This window comes from Antedon mediterranea, chromosome 11 (genome assembly GCF_964355755.1).
Source record: "Antedon mediterranea chromosome 11, ecAntMedi1.1, whole genome shotgun sequence".
Lineage (NCBI taxonomy): Eukaryota > Metazoa > Echinodermata > Crinoidea > Comatulida > Antedonidae > Antedon > Antedon mediterranea.
In genome coordinates, this window is record NC_092680.1 from 3,314,115 (window position 1) to 3,330,690 (window position 16,576).

General features: G+C 33.6%; 3 protein-coding genes across 6 annotated transcripts; 1 reads left to right on the forward strand and 2 right to left on the reverse strand.

The window, feature by feature from the left end:
- Positions 1–21: 21 nt before the first annotated feature.
- LOC140062313 (eukaryotic translation initiation factor 3 subunit H-like) lies at positions 22–4,773 on the reverse strand. Its single transcript, XM_072108470.1, has 7 exons — positions 4,704–4,773; positions 3,942–4,098; positions 3,484–3,651; positions 2,929–3,028; positions 2,255–2,401; positions 1,592–1,727; positions 22–1,163 (listed from the first exon to the last, which is right to left on the reverse strand). Exons 1-7 carry the CDS (start codon positions 4,761–4,763, stop codon positions 954–956), a joined length of 978 nt encoding a protein of 325 aa, XP_071964571.1. The 5' UTR covers positions 4,764–4,773; the 3' UTR covers positions 22–953.
- Positions 4,774–4,975: 202 nt separating this feature from the next.
- LOC140062323 (rRNA-processing protein UTP23 homolog) lies at positions 4,976–7,939 on the forward strand. Of its 4 annotated transcripts, none has more exons than XM_072108484.1 (4): positions 4,976–5,066; positions 5,592–5,775; positions 6,144–6,332; positions 6,862–7,939. In XM_072108484.1, exons 2-4 carry the CDS (start codon positions 5,602–5,604, stop codon positions 7,228–7,230), a joined length of 732 nt encoding a protein of 243 aa, XP_071964585.1. In that variant the 5' UTR covers positions 4,976–5,066; positions 5,592–5,601; the 3' UTR covers positions 7,231–7,939. The 4 variants fall into 4 exon arrangements, with proteins under 4 accessions (XP_071964585.1, XP_071964587.1, XP_071964584.1 ...); XM_072108486.1 differs by having other exon boundaries at positions 4,977–5,020; XM_072108483.1 differs by lacking the exon at positions 4,976–5,066 and adding an exon at positions 5,094–5,373.
- Positions 7,711–9,745, reverse strand: LOC140062324 (adhesion G-protein coupled receptor D1-like). The gene is made up of 6 exons (XM_072108487.1): positions 9,480–9,745; positions 9,192–9,258; positions 8,773–8,876; positions 8,380–8,548; positions 7,907–7,987; positions 7,711–7,784 (listed from the first exon to the last, which is right to left on the reverse strand). Exons 1-6 carry the CDS (start codon positions 9,635–9,637, stop codon positions 7,758–7,760), a joined length of 606 nt encoding a protein of 201 aa, XP_071964588.1. The 5' UTR covers positions 9,638–9,745; the 3' UTR covers positions 7,711–7,757.
- Positions 9,746–16,576: the final 6,831 nt, after the last annotated feature.

Below are 16,576 nucleotides of genomic sequence, written 5' to 3' on the forward strand. Positions count from 1 at the left end.
ATATCCGATATTATATATTAATTTTATTTCCTGTACAGCAAGTAGTCTTTGATGCCGAGTTAATAATAACACACAACAATACAGTAATAAAGTTGCAACACAGTCAAGCAAAATCCACTTCGATGAATTTAATTGATATGAAGATGCAAATATGACAATAACGTGGCCGTAATTACAGGCAAACAATTCATTTGAAAAGTACACTATGTATTAGTGAGAAATGGTCTGTCTATTTGTATTTTTATCATTTTGGATTATTTAAATTACAAAATCTGAATTAAAATTATTATGACAATAATTTCACACAGAATATGATTTTTTTTAATTAACATATAAATTATGTATCCACAGCATCTGTTGAAGTAATGGTTACATTTATGTTTTCCAGTTTTGAATGTACTGTATGGGCATTGTTTACATTGATTTAAATTTTATATCTACAGCATCAGTTGAAATATTGGTTAAATTCAAGTCTGTGACGCATTTCCTTAAATAGCTTAGTTCTATTAAAGTGCTATTTTTAAACCATTAGAACCTTCATTTTCACCAGATTATCAGTACGGTATAGATATCCATATGATAATTCTGTAATACAACATTACATATATCTCCTAGTATCATAGACAATAGCCTAACCTTTATCCTACAACCTTACATGATACAGCAGAACATGTGATACACATGAGAAGCTGTATTGAGATGAGATACTATGATTCTGTGCAAATATAGCACTGAGAATCTGCCATCCTTTACTGTAGGGCCTTGATAAAATTACAATCTCAGATTTTAGTCACATCCATTTTCATGTCATTTTAGACGAAACCAAGATTATGGAGTTTTGGAAATGTTTAATCTAAAGTATACCATATACCATGGTATAATAAATAACTAGTGTTAGATTAGGTGAGTTTTAGTTTATTATGAATTAATTTTTCTTGTCTTATCTGATTTTTTCATTCTTTCGGTTGAAGAGCTTCTGCCATAAATAACTTGCCAAAGCTTTGTGTAGCAAATCTGCTGATCTCATCACAATGCTTCTTCATCTGTCCAGATATAAGAAGACTGTCTAAGCGCGATGGTACAGCTGGTCCCTTCTGCTTACTTAAGTCTTCCTCTGGTAGTGGAGGAAGACCCTTTGCTGCTCTCGCCTCGTTCTCTTGTTTCTAAGATTCCAAGTTTAAAATTTAGTTTGAAATAATCTCAGTATGCAACAATATTCTTTTAACTATATGTTCTGTCTACACTATCAAACTTTATGTGACAAAAAAAATGTGATGTGCCCATGTATGGACATGATGTCATATCACTACCATATTTGGGAATTTCACTACCATTATTTGGGCACATCACACTTGTTTTGTCAAACTAGTTTAATAGTGTAGACAGAGCTTTAGACATAAAAACTAGAGATGTTTAATTTTGACCATGGTGGAATTGCTAGTCTAGGCATGGCACATTCTGCTAGAGTAAGATTTTTCTACCTAGGATATATAACATGTTATATTGACTGGGTAAAAAGGATCAGTCAGATGACATTTCTACCAATTATGTTCATATATTTGTAAGGCTATGTAATACATAAACAACATACCCTTTTGTACACCTGTTGATGTTTATTGGCATTTATCTTGTATAGCGTTCGTTGATAGTTTAAAAATTTCATTGTTTCTTGGTTAATGTCATCTAGGCAATCCATCAACAATTCCATGTTCTTTTCCAAAACATTGCTGAAAGAACAATTCATTAGTAGTAGCATCAATATCCAAAATGATACAATATCTAAATTATTTGTTTGTATTGATGATCTGAGCTGCTATACAAATAATGAATGTTTTGAGTTAAAATGGTGAGAATATTTCATGAGTTCAGATGGACTTTTCAATTTAACGAGGCAGAGCTAGGCTTAATAGACAGGCTTTAAATGATTGAAAACATTCTCCTATATAATCCTTTTATTTTATCACACACCTACTATATAATCAACTGATTTCCTCACTACCATAGGCCATTTAAAAATGCAGTGCTTAACATTTTAGCCGAATATTATTCCAGACAATTGCAGAAAATTCTCAAAATGTTTACAAACAGTGGAATGTGCAATAGGATCATTAAATAGTTTTCTGACTGAATGTCATATGACACAAAATTAACCAATCCGACAGTAAAAATACCATCAGGTGTGTTATATAGATCTTACAATCTAATAAAAATATATTTTCCAAAGTATTTTCAGGATTTATAAAAACAATCTTACCCAGTGGCTAGGTTGAGAAATGTGTCGCCACAAGGTGGTGATTTCTCCTCCAGTTCACACAGCATTATGTTGATAAGATGCGAATTACGGATGTTCACCGGTATCTCTTCAAACAGTTTGTCATAAGTAAGACCATTCTTTTTGGTACTACAATTAACAAAATAAAAATTGTTATTGAAAATAAAAAACTTTCTACTGTATTAATGTACATCTATGTACATCAACCTTGTTTATAGAAAGTCTATGCACATCATCATTAAACTTGTTATCACCAGTCCTGTTATTCTCTTTACAATGTCCACAATTGCATCTATATTTGTTATTCACACAGAGAAAAAGACCTGGGAAGGGAGAGAGACCTGGGGAAAGAGACAAACCTGGGGAGGAAGGCAGACCTGGGGAGGGAGACCTTGGGAGAGACACAGACCTGGGGAAGGGGACAGACCTGGGGAGGGAGGCAGACCTGGAGAAGGGGACAGACCTTGGGAGGAAGACAGACCTGGGGAGGGAAATAGACCTGGGATAGGAAACGGACATGGGGAAGGAAACAGACTTAGGGAAGGAGACAGACCTGGGGAAGGAAACAGACCGACAGAATTTGACTAAGGATAATACTTGTAGAAGTTTATGTTGGTACTGTTCTCCAATAAGTGCCTGTACTGGCAATTATTTACCATTCAGGTGAAAAGTCTTGTTCCCTGTATGTTTCCATTGCTTGAGGTGTTAAACGGTACGCTTTTAGGCTAAGACTTCCTTTTGCTGTCTTTATTGGATCTAAAGGGGAAAAACAATTTGTAAATTAAACATTGCATTTGCACCCATAAAAGAAACAATTTTTAAAGTTCACAGTAAAGTTTAATCCATTTTCACACTTTGCTTTTATCCATGCAAGATTCTCAAGAACATTATTTCTCCGTCAAGAAACTTATAAGGTATTAAAAGACAGAGCTTCTATAATAAGGGGACACATTTATGATTGTCTTTATTTCTAAACCAACATCCTAACAAATGTGTTACATTATATGCATTCATTCATCAGTGCAAAATTACTTCTATTTATTGTCATTTGCATATAAAATATACATATAAATTATATTTGTTCCGAGATATACAAAAAAAGATAAATAAAAAACCACCAAAAACAATTAACATCACTCTGGTACGGTATACTGATAAGCATTCATTGGCCGAATACATGTTATTATTAACTATGGTGACCCAATTCTTACCATAAATGAGGACAACAGATTCTTCTATAGAATGTTGGTAATTAAATTGTGAGTCTAACAACTCTTTGTTTAGAAACGTTCCATAGTGAGTGGACTGGTACCAGCCTACATGAAGATGGTCAATATTCACGTGTCGTAGGTTTCTCATCATCTCCATCTGGTATTGAACTAAAATAAGACAAATATGGTGGTGATATGCCCAAATATGGTAGGGATATGACATCATCATGTCCATATATGGGCACATCATATTTTTTTTGTCACATAAAGTTTGATGTTATGTAGACAGATCTTTAAAGACAATTTATACAGTGTAGGTACAATCAGGATGAAGCAGAGTCTATATTTTTAAGGAATTATGATTTATTAATTATACAGATTGTTGCCGTTATGTACTTGATACATAAATATTTTCATTCTTTACTATATTTATTTTACAATTAATATGTCGTCGTTACCTTCATCAAAGTCTTCATCGTCGGTGTGCTTCGGGAAGGGAAAACAATTTGTTATTTCAAGAGTATCCTTGGCAACAAGACCAAGCAGCACCCCTTGTACAAGTTCACCGGTGCATCCTCCTTCTTCTTCACAATGCTTAACAATCTTGAGGGCAACCTGTAAACAAGAATTACATATAAATTAACTCTCTCTGTGTACCTTGGCAGCGTATATAGTGATGACAACATCGTGTCAAATCTGCTGTATGCCAGGTCAGCACTGTCAGAGTTGTTACCATACAGTAAGCATTCCAACCCGCCCAATTCCTACCGAATTTTAATTAATTAACAAAATCTCCCCAAATTTTGGTTCTAGCTAGGCTAGGCCTAGATAAAAATCTTAAAAACATCTTCTTTTTTATAACACAAACACAAGTTTAATTGTTGTAAATTATGTAATTCTTTTTTTAAAGGTTTTTTTTTGTATTTTTAAATACATCCAGCAGCGGAGAAGCGAGGCCTAGCCTTCTTGACTAGGCCTAGCTTAGTACGGATCCGCTTAGTACTACTACTAGCTAGTAGGCCTAGTAGGCCTCTTCTTTTCTGCGCGCCTCCCTTCTTGCCCGCCCTTCTTAGTAGGCTTTGCTTTTGATTAATATGCCTAGCCTATCATCATATTTTACGTATTGAACAGCAATACGACTCATCTCTACAACCTATACACGAGTTTACTAAACTATTAAGTTAACTTTCCATTAATAAATACACTAAAAAACGACATACTAAGCCATCAATCTGTACTTGAGATACAGGCTGGTCCAACGTGCTCACGACGGCTGCCATTTTTTTCACTTCTTCGACATCCTCTTCCCACATATTTAAAATAGTTTATAATATTCAAAAAAGTTTATTTTTTCATATTAAAGTCAATTTGTATAGTATTTAATCTTTTTAAAATTAGTAAATAATTTCTTCTGTTATATTTTAGCTGAACTATTTTTTTTATTAGTTTTTATACTTTTAAAAGGTTAAATGTCAAACACATGTGCTTCACTGTTCGTTTGTTTTTGTGTTTCGCGGAACGTCGATCTCTAGTTTTGGTTATTAATTTGATTCTGTTTGTTGCAATTGATTGCAATTATTAATGTCAGTGTTTAATTAATACGTGTAGAGACGCCTATTAATAGCCATATAGAACTAGGCCTCTAAATAAGCTAGTTTTAGTTTATCTTAGCTAGGCCTATGAACTATGATGGACGGTCTACCTAGATAGCCGGCCACGAACAATCTTTTCGGGCCGGCTGCCCTCTTCCTTCTAGGTAGTGATGTGAGTCCTCGACCTAACTAGTCTCGTAGACCTACGGTAGTAGGGTGTGCGCTGTGCAAAGAGTGTGTAATACTACTGTACCCGCAAAAGTCTTGCTACACCTTCTATCTTATGATTTTAGACATAGTAAGGTGTTTAATTTTATAATTAATAATATTTAATAATTAACATTATATTTTAATTAAATAATTTCATGCCAGTCACCCAAAATAACTGTTCAGTAAATTATGTTTTGGTGGGCAAAGTGGATATTTAATGTTTCCAAAAGCTAGTAACCAGTTTATTAACATTTTTTAAAACAAATATTTTTACCTCTCCCATTTTCCTCCCATTTTCTCTCCCAGTAGCAACAAAATGAAGGTTAGACGATACAAACATGCAAGACGCTTTTTGTCATTTTATAAGAACAACTACCAGTTTCGAGCACCTTACCAGATTCTCATTGATGGTACATTCACCAATATGGCTCTACAGTACAAAATCAATCTCAAAGAACAGATACCAAAATATATTGGAGAAGAAGTTCAGGTACTTAAGCACTTGATTGCATTATGGTTATGATGATTTACAGCATTGGGGAGCTTAAGATTTGAGAGACAAAATCGAGAGAATTAACAGACAGCGGCAGGGGACTAGAGTGCGCTTTCAGTCTTAGCTGCTAAAAATGCATTTTTATTTAAAGACATGTCAACACAATTGATGACTAGCCTCCTAGATTTGTTATAGACTGAAAAGTAGTAGTGTATTCTGTGCTTATAATATGCATCATATCATTCACAGATTGAATAGAAAGCTACCTACCATTGAGTTAACTCCATACACAGGTGGTTCAACTACTGTATTTACTCAAACCAAATATTGAGATATCTTAACATGATAATTTATTTTTTTTTAAGCTTCTCACTACCAATTGCGCAATATCGGAAATGGAAAACCTTGGGAGTAAATTGTATGGCGCCATGTCAATCTTAAAACGGTTTAAAGTGCGGAAATGTGCACATCACGGTAAACCTGTCGGTGCGTCAGAGTGTCTATTGAGCATGCTAGTGGACGGTAATCAGCATCATTATTTTATTGCAACTCAGGTAGGCTAAAGATGTTGGTTTCATTGGTTTTCCACTGATCACGTGATTGTACCTAATGTAATAATATGTCTGGTGACTCCCTAGGAAGTGAAAAAAAGATTGTGGGTATATGGTGGATAATTTTTGCTGTAGCACAAAAATAAAAATCTGAAGTTGAATAAAAATACCAGAAACATAAAATTAAATTATATTATCTATATTAAACCATCTGAAAACATTTTTTACCGTGTCACAGTTTATTTTTCATAGTATTTTAAAATTGCCTCTCTCTATTTACAACAGTTGTGTTTAAAAGAATATAGATTTTACTGTGTAATTTTAACTATCTCCCCCCCCCCCCCCCCACTGCCTGGTAAGAAAGTGCTTATTTTCAACGAGATTGTGTAACACAAATAAAATTCCAACAAATATACCTTCAATCATAGATTTTATGTGCTTTATTTATTTTATTTGTATGTCTGTTTGAAAATACATTGTGATAAGTGTATAGTACAGTGATTCCAACCAAATTGTTTCTTTAACTCACTAGGATCCAGATTTATCAAACCAATTGAGAAAAGTTCCAGCCGCACCTTTGCTGTATATAAACTTCAACGCCATTGTATTAGAAAAACCGTCACTTGTGTCCCAAAAAACTGCAGACAATAAATTAAGCAATAAATTGGCACCTTCAACAGAGGAAAAAGACACTCTTAAGAAATTAAAACAAAGATTCTTGCCGCAAGCTGAGAGAGTTCGTTTTAAAAAGAAAAAACCTAAAGGACCAAACCCATTGTCGGTTAAAAAAAAGAAGAAACGAAGTGAAGGAAACATTGTAAATAAATTGGGAAGTGAGGGAAGCAAAAGAAAAGGAAGGCAAAGAAGGAAAAGAGCTAATTTACCAAAGTTGACTGATTAGAACATTTAGATTGTCTAGAGCACTAAACAAAAGTATTGACAATCAATCAATCAATCAATTTTTTACAACTATTAAGCCGAGACACTATTAATATTTGTTTTGATAGAGTTTAGCTTTATGGCATAAACTCCTGTCTGATTAGAAATAACATTTTATTCAATAGTGTGCTGTATGAAGCTCTGTCTACACTATCAAACTAGTTTGACAAAAAAAGTGTGATGTACCCAAATATGGTAGTGATATGACATCATCATGTCATTGTGGGCACAATTTTGATAGTGTAGACAGAGCTTTACCTCAGTGTCTTCAACTTCAAACAAGTAATATTTTTAATCAAATGGCAAATCTAACACAATAATATCACATAACTCATAAAATTTACAAAAGTGTTGATAAAAGTTTAAATCGCCCAGCAAAAGAATAATTTGAGATCTTAAATAAAATGTTCAAGAGTGAAATAGATATTTTTGTTTTTGTACAAAGCCGAGTTACACAGTACATTGTTTTATGCAGTATGGTAAACAACTTCAGGTAAAATAAGTCTGGAGGTCAGTCTGAAAGAATAACGATATAATTTATAATTAATAAATATAATATTTCGAGAAGTTGGTGAATATTTTGCACATTTTAATGAATTAATGCCGTTTTGAACTAAATATCAATATATTCTGTTTACCCTCGTAATTGTAGTGGTGGTTTTTCTCGACGATATCTGGTTGTTAAAACATTGAAAGTGTTTCCTGAAGGCATATCGAACCTGAAAATAAATCAAATGTTTTAAACTAACGTATCGATTAATTCCTAGTTCATTTACACCGGAAAGCAAGTGGGGCTATTGGCAATAATTATACTATGCCTAAACGTTAATGATACTTGGGAAACTTCTGTGTGATTGAGTGATTGTACTCTAGGCCTACAATAAGAAGATGAATCCTGGCATTTGCTGGACGCTGTCTTTGCAAATAAAGAATAAAGCATTGCAGATGTTCTGATGTGGCAGCCAAAACATGGGCTTGTACTGGAGACGGATAGTGGTATGCAGAGAGAGGAACAATGGCAGATAGGAAGTATAGAGAAATATAGTCATATAAGTTCGGGTATGTCCCGGAAAAATTATAAGTAAGGCCTACAATTATAATGAAGGCCTACCTCTCGGCTTAGGGAAAACTGTGAGATCCAGATCCACAAACCCTGAAATGCAGCAGAAACTATGAAGATGAATTGAGTATACATTGAATCATCAAGAATGACGAAGAAGCCCGTCACCCACGGCAATCCAACCACTGGGGCTAACAACAACACCCTGTATGACATTGATCTACAACAATGAAGATAGCGATAATTAATAATGATGCATCTTATAAAAATTAGGCGTAAAAGAGACAAATGCCTTCTGAACTATCAAACTAGTTTTACAAAAAAAGTATGATATACCCAAATATGCACAAATATGGTAGTGATATGACATCATCATGTCCATTATTATATGGGCACATCACATTTGTTGTCACATAAAGTTTGATAGTATAGACAAAGCTTTACCTTAGTCTCTTCAACTTCAGATGTTCATCGTGTTCGCTGGTAGGCATTGATGTTGATTTCTTATGTACTTCATAAAATACAACGATTAATTGAACTGATACAGTCTGGAGAATACAATTGAGCAATATTATTGAACTAAATAATTAAATATCCGGAAAAGGTTCAGCTTAGTCGTGAAAAGAATCCAGTTTATCACAATATATTACACTTGATGTTTTTGCAATACTGCACATTTTTTTGTATTCAATATTACGGTACTATTTGTGGATGTCATACTATTTTATTTCTATTTATTCAATTGAAACCAACAGCGATAAAAACAGCCACTGCAGTTTTGATGAACATAAAGCAAACATAGAAACATTCACACCACAGCAGATGCTGTGTTCAATATAGACCTATCAATTTGAGAATATTACCAGAATTGTTGAAGCAACTGGTACAATGAACGTCATGATCACTCGATTACTTGTATTCAACCAGCAACTGAAATGACAAAGATTCTAAAATTTATACATCAATTCTCTTATAAAAAGTAATTTGATAGGAAGTTGTTTCCTATAAATACTACCGGTTCTAGCAAAGTTTCGAAGCCAGTCAACATTAGCTGCATGTTTCTGTTTATTCCCGATGTTTTGGAAGGAAGCCCTCTAAAAATGTTAATAGGTGTATCGTTTTAATATACTATACTTAGTAAATAACCTTACCTGGATGATGCGTATTCCTCTCTCGTAACACCAACTACCGTTGCTACACCTACGAGAGGCAGCATCCAACCAATCACTCGAAAGTATTTAAAACGTTTCTGGTGATCTGCAAACGGATGTCTGATCTTACAGTACAGTTCTGTACACCAGAGAATCATCCACAAGAAGGATACGAGCAGACTGTAATGAAGGCTTGCAGCTACAATAATGCAAACAACCTAAAATAGATCTAAAAAGTCTGTTTTACACTATCAGGAAAAACTCAACATTGTGGTATCTCATGGACTCTTCAATATGTCTATGTAGACCTTGTAGAATTTCCAGTATCGCGAGCGGATTAATATTCTCACTATCGAATGTAGCCTATTTATACACATTTATGCGATTGCGCAGATATTTTGGCTTCTGGGAGCTTAAACACTGATATCATCTATAATGTGCCAAGCTAACTTCAATATCCAACATTTCACATCGTTTTAGAACAATAAGTTAAATCACTTAATTACAGATAGGACATCTTCATCATGGGACCACAAATTTGAATATGCAAATAAGGAAACATGATTTCCTTTGAGTCGTAAATCTACACAATCCAAATTAATTTTGCAATTAAAAAAAAAATTACTTACACGGTGTTTAATGTTCAGTGTCAGACATGTGAATGATGTGTTTACGCAGAGAAGAGAAATCACAAGATGCCGCAAAATAACAAAACGTTCATTCTTACGCAATTCTCTATAAATACAATTGCAATAGTTTGACCGTGGTTACTTGTATTATATTTACATACACAGCGTTTAGTCTAACGCAGGGTATTATTTATGATTGGTTCCCACTAGAGACGTAACACAACGACGTAATGCAACGTAAGGGATTTGACCAATAACAAGCGATGGATTTATTCGACTGTCGCTTGTCAAGTCATTTGCGTTGCGTTTACGTCCTTGCGTTGCGTCCTAGTGAGAACCAAGCTTAAGTTAGACGCCACGGAGATAAGTCCAGTGACCACTTGTTGTTGAAATCAATCAAAAGAGTCAATCAATCAATCAATCAATCAATCAATCAATCAATCAATCAAGCCTATACTTTATTGCGCTTCATTAGAGAGGACTGCAAAGCAATTTACAAACCTCAGCATGAGCAAATAGTTTCTCTAGACACGACCTAACTTCTGCAAATTAGTTTTATGAATTTTGCCGAAGTTTATCAACTGGTATCTAATACTATGTTTTCTTGCCAAACTCAAGGGTTTGCTCGAGTGACAAACTAAACGTTACTTTAAAGATATATTGTCCCTCAAAACATGAAAAATGAAGATTAATAAATCGACTTTAAATAGGCGATTTTGCTGTTTTAATAAAGTTATTTACTTTGTAATAAAAAAATAAAAAATTACAAGTTTACTTTAAAGACAAAATAAACGGTTAATTATAACCAACATTTATTGTCTGACAGACAATTTAAGTATTTTGCTTTAAATTACATTTTTTTCAGGTAAATAATTTTTGTTCGATCCAGTTTTTGGTCAAAGTGAATAACTAATATTTGACATTAAAATGGCATATTAAAAAAATTGAAAAAAAAAATGTTTGTTAAAGGGACAAGATATATGTAAGCTCTTAAGTTATTAAAAGTGATGTAAAAGAACAAACTCACGGTATCATGTATATAATGATTATTATTGAAACTAGAAATATGGTTGAAACTGAAATACCGATCAACGTCAGTACGCTTGTCATCAGTTCCTTCACTTCGTCCAGTACCTAAAAACGTACAGTCAATTTATTATCAGAAATAATTTACGAAGATGCAAGAACATACTATGCCGTTAACGTTGTAGTTTTAGTTTATGTATAATTAGAACAGCCAAATCGAATCAAATCGACAATTTAGAAGATAAAAGTAGGTCACAGGATAAAATGAAGATGTTACGGAAAGAATTCATGATAAATATGGAGAACATTTAGGAATGTATTGTCAAAGCTACTAATACTTAAAACCCAAACCGAAGACAATTTAGAAGATTAAAGTATGTGTGGGATAAAAATGAAGATTTTACGGAAGCAAAGAATTCATGATATAAAATGTAGGCATGTATTGTGAAAGTTACTTAAACGTGCGCAAGGACACAAGCGCACCACAGGAAATTTGAGCAAACCGCTTGCGTTGCACCTAAGTCGCTACACTACGTACAAGTGGGAACAAAAACAAATTAGTTATTGTAGGCACTTTGATATTTAAAGTCATGCAAATTACTGTGGTTAATCAAGTTTGCTTTCAGAAACGAATACCTCACTGCCACTGCTCTCTACTTGCATAAGAATCGCAAAAGAAGTCAAATGGTTGCACACACACGTGACACTTGTCGCTTGGTTGTTATCCGTTTGAATTGAACAGCCTTCTGTTGACCAAAATCTTACAAAGAAACAATAATAATTTCATAGTAATGTGTTTTTTGTTTATTTATGTGATACTATGAGTAGACCAATCCCTCATTGATTGAACTTACGGTATATCTGATGTTGTTCCATCCAAAAAACAGCACGTTAGCTTTCGATTTTCTTGAATATTGTTTGCATGCTAAAAGTAAAACATATTATACATCATTAGGCCTATACTCACCATAACAATATTGTTACTAAATTATTGGACAACAGTTTAAATAATAATAATACAGGTAAATCATTTTTTTGTTTATTAACTATATAGGCCTACACATGATTAAAAATATTGAACCTCCAAAAGATTTAAGTAGGAGGGGTCCGGACAAATGTTAATAAATCATTTTTTTCGGGGGACAATGCCTGATGACTTACTGGCGGCAATGTTACGTTGACGTTCACATCCGTTACTTCATCCAAATTTGCATCATATACATTTATAGATATGATATCGCTGATTAGTGTCATCGGAATGCCAGATCTGTTGATAAAATTATATTTCTTTAGACAGCGTTGACTAAATTTTCTGGAGCTCTTATTTTATGATCGCCCTCACCCATATTTTTCAATATTATTAGGCCTATTATTGATACCTTGAATTGAAAAAAAATATCTTTATTGTTTACAGCTTTGTCTACAGTGTGATTTTCCTAAATATGGTAGTGATATGCCGAAATATGGTAGTGGTATGTCCATGGGCACATCACATTTGTTGTAACATAAAGTTTGATAGTATAGACAAGGCTTTATAGCTTAATCGTATCCTTTAAGTTTATTCTAAAATCTCTGTAATTTAGAATTCAAACCCTTGGTATCTTTATTATAAAATCGTCTTCTATTAATAAAATACATTGGCAGTCAAATTACAAAGACAGAAGACTTTTTTATTTTCTCTATAAACAGCAATAATTTAAGTTATCTAAAATTCCTGATTTTCTTTATTGAACTTCTACCATTAATGTTGTAGAACTCTAAAATGTTGGCAAGCAGTTTACAGTTTCTTTCTACATTAGAAACTATTGATCATTGAGTATTCTATATCGAATTATGACGATTTGTAGTTTAAAATATCTAGGCCTACTACGTGTTCTGGTCTAATAAATTATATTTATTTAGTAAATTGATTGTAAATCGTACAAGTTATGTACTGCCTCGGTTTCATTGGAGTTAACTACAAAGATTGCCATACCAAGAGATTCTGAAATTAAGTTAAAAAAGTAATCATGAATTATTTAAATCACAAATGCATGAATATAATATTAAACGCAACCATGTATAAATGATAGAAATAATATATCCCTAAATTTTACTTAAAGATGTATTGTCCACTTGAACACAATTTTTGTTGAATATGCCATTGTAATATAACATTTATAGTTATCCACTTTGACAAAAAAAGTGGTTCGAAAAAAAATTTATTTCTTTGAAAAAAATGGTAAATTGACTGCCAGCCAATGGATTTTTGGTTGAGTTTAACAATAGACTGACGTTATTAAAACTACAAAATGACATATTCAAAGTCTGATTGAATAAATCTTCATTGTTCATGTTTTTGCGGGGACAAAACATCTAAGCATTAAGTTCATTGCTCATTGAACTTTTGCTTGGAAAGTGTTGATGGTATGTATAAACAGGCATCTAAACGGTATGTAGCATTGTATTGGAAAGTGTTGATGGCATGTATGAACAGGCATCTAAACGGTATGTAGCATTGTATTGGAAAGTGTTGATGGCATGTATGAACAGGCATCTAAACGGTATGTAGCATTGTATTGGAAAGTGTTGATGGCATGTATGAACAGGCATTTAAACGGTATGTAGCATTGTATTGGAAAGTCTTGATGGCATGTATGAACAGGCATCTAAACGGTATGTAGCATTGCATTGGAAAGTCTTGATGGCATGTATGAACAGGCATCTAAACGGTATGTAGCATTGTATTAAATATAGAATGTTTTTAGTAATAAAGTTGTTACATCAGCGAAGAACATCAAATGAACTAATTGAGACTAAAGCATTGACGAAAAGCATTGACGGAAAAAATAGTATTAGCTGTACTGTTTAATTGTCGTTACCGTCTGAACGGGCGTCTGAATTAGAAGAAGGGACGAGCTGTATTGCCGTTTCACTGATATCCACAGAAACGATTCCCTCATCAGTGTTGGATGTCCATAACAAGACTCCTTCGACTGTGAATATATCAATAATAATATTCCAAATAAACGGCAAATTACTGAATAAAATGACAGATGAATCAGAGTTCTATAACAGTTTTTTCTTTCGACAAAACTATATCAATGGTACGTAACGGTTTCGGAATACGCGTGACTTTTTTTCCGTATGTTTAGGCCTACACCACTTCGTCTTACCTGGTTCAGTAAAACGCTTTTCGCCGCCTTGTTTATTCATTTCACTAAGCTCTAAACGTGTCACCTCATTAACATTATCAATGTAGTTTATTGTTGATTGAATAGAACTATCTTCAATATAGTTATCAGGATTTTCTAGAACAGAAATGAATCACTATATCAAAATATCAAATTAAGAGCCGTAGGACAACACTATGACATTGTTTTATAAGGATTGATACGACACAAATTTACTTTGCTATCTTAATATACCATTTTGTAGATTAAGTCCACGAACACTTTGGAAGTGGAGTTGTAAATTTGTCCTTAGAAAAAATCCTGATATGTGACGGGACTTGAACCCAGGACCCTTGGAGTGGTAGCCAAGCATCATAACCACCAAGCCACAACTCCACTCCAAAGTGGTATCCAAATACAGGATACCAAATAGTGAAGTTTAAAATGTCTTATAATTATATTATAATTATGTATTGTTATTTTGCAATTATTGAAATAAATAAATGAAATAATAATAATGATAATAATAACAATAATACTAATAATAATAATAATAATAATAGTACGAATTTGTAACGCGCCAATTCCAGCAGTAAGTGATCAAAGGTGCGGTGTATGAGAGAGCTGAATCTGAAAGAAAAAGATGAAAACTGTTATAACACATTCACATACCTAAACAGCCTAGAATTTCAAATCGTATGACGGGCCAGTTTTTCCATGATCGTGGTACGATAAAGGCGACGTGGACTTCGATTTCATACGGCAACATGTTCACAACCGGACTATTATTGTCCGTGTTACCAGTAAATGTCTATAAAAACCACATACATTCATAAAAATGGTAATTACTCAATATTGTCGCCGTTTCAGTCACTTAAGCTTGGTTCCCACTAGAACGTAACGCAAGGACGTAAACGCAACGCAAGCGTTTTTACCAATGACAAGCGAAGTTATAGACAGTTAGCAATCACAAGCGAATAAGCCATCGCTTGTGATTGGTCAATTCATTTGCGTTGCGTTACGTCCTTGCGTTGCGTCGCTAGTGGGAACCACGCTTTAATAGTGACTTTCTGATTGCACCTGCAATGCAAGTAAATGCCTGGTATTTTATGGAACGTAAATACGCCTCTTATTTCTATCCGGTAAATGGCCTAAAACTTAATTTTAAAATTGTCTACTTACAGTGTTATAGCAATCTTCTTGAAAATTAATTGTATAAGAATTAGAAGCTGCGACTTTATAACAGAACAAGAAAGAAGTGACCCATTCTGGATGAGTTGGAAAGTCAGGCGAACTATGTCTTCCTTGTGTTATGACTCCAGTAACTCTCTTCTTTTCTCCAAAATCGACACAAATCCACTGGTTTGTATCGTAAGTATGTGCAGGACCCCATCCACCGGCATGTAGACTATTGGCAACGGAATTGAGCCTTGCCCGTGGTGGACCAGCCCAATTATTATTATTGTCGTTAATGGTTGATGCATGCATTTGCTCATCTAGAATCTCTCCCGACTCCACTCCAAGAGCGTGAGGTAAACACGCTCCTATAAAAAAAAAGCATTCAGACGTTCAATGTTTAATTGATTTTCCTCGCGAAAATGATTCTTATAAAACAATAAAAGAAAACTTACCACTACAACAGTCAACCAGCATCATCATTATATACAAAAAAATACAAAATGGGCAGAAAATATTCATATTTATTGATAACAACAACCATACGCGCAATAAACGAATCGTTACTCCGAAAGAGCAGATCGTGACTAACGTAAACCAATATCAATATAGATATAATGATAATCACATTTATAGATATAAGGAAAATAATTATATTGTAGTAATGTCACAACCATGGAAGTGTTAACTCTGGTCACTACCAATTGTTAACGCACACAATACCGATATTACGGTTATTTGTGTACTTAAATTCTATACGAGTGTAACATTTCAAAATTACGTTAAATGTCAATTGTCAATAAGTGTAAATAACAAGTAATTCACCAATAATTTGTTAATATGAAGATCGATTTGCGGTATTTTATAATACGATATGGGACCATTAGGCACAATTATAACTTGGCTAAAAGTTTACTAAATGCTGCATGACAAGAAGTCGATAACACTATACATCAGTAATAGTAATATTGGAAATCTGATCGTTCTATATAGCTTTTAAAATCAATCATGTGATGTAATGTGTTGTATGGAGGGTTACTATATCTCAATTAATGCCTATACAAATAATCAATGTCATGAGTTGAATCAGGAGAATTTATAAGTTGAAGACTGT

Excerpts from the sequence above, each read along its gene's own strand:
- LOC140062313 (XM_072108470.1), bottom strand. The coding sequence starts at position 4,763 with ATGGCAGCCGTCGTGAGCACGTTGGACCAGCCTGTATCTCAAGTACAG. Across the intron at positions 3,029-3,483 it reads ATCTGTTGTCCTCATTTATG|ATCCAATAAAGACAGCAAAA; the intron begins GTAAGAATTGGG and ends TTTCCCCTTTAG. Across the intron at positions 2,402-2,928 it reads CAAGACTTTTCACCTGAATG|TACCAAAAAGAATGGTCTTA; the intron begins GTAAATAATTGC and ends TGTTAATTGTAG.
- LOC140062323 (XM_072108484.1), top strand. The coding sequence starts at position 5,602 with ATGAAGGTTAGACGATACAAACATGCAAGACGCTTTTTGTCATTTTAT. Across the intron at positions 5,776-6,143 it reads ATATTGGAGAAGAAGTTCAG|CTTCTCACTACCAATTGCGC; the intron begins GTACTTAAGCAC and ends TTTTTTTTTAAG. Across the intron at positions 6,333-6,861 it reads ATTATTTTATTGCAACTCAG|GATCCAGATTTATCAAACCA; the intron begins GTAGGCTAAAGA and ends TTAACTCACTAG.
- LOC140062324 (XM_072108487.1), bottom strand. The coding sequence starts at position 9,637 with ATGATTCTCTGGTGTACAGAACTGTACTGTAAGATCAGACATCCGTTT. Across the intron at positions 9,259-9,479 it reads GAGGAATACGCATCATCCAG|TTGCTGGTTGAATACAAGTA; the intron begins GTAAGGTTATTT and ends TTGTCATTTCAG. Across the intron at positions 8,549-8,772 it reads CTGAAGTTGAAGAGACTAAG|ATCAATGTCATACAGGGTGT; the intron begins GTAAAGCTTTGT and ends TCATTGTTGTAG.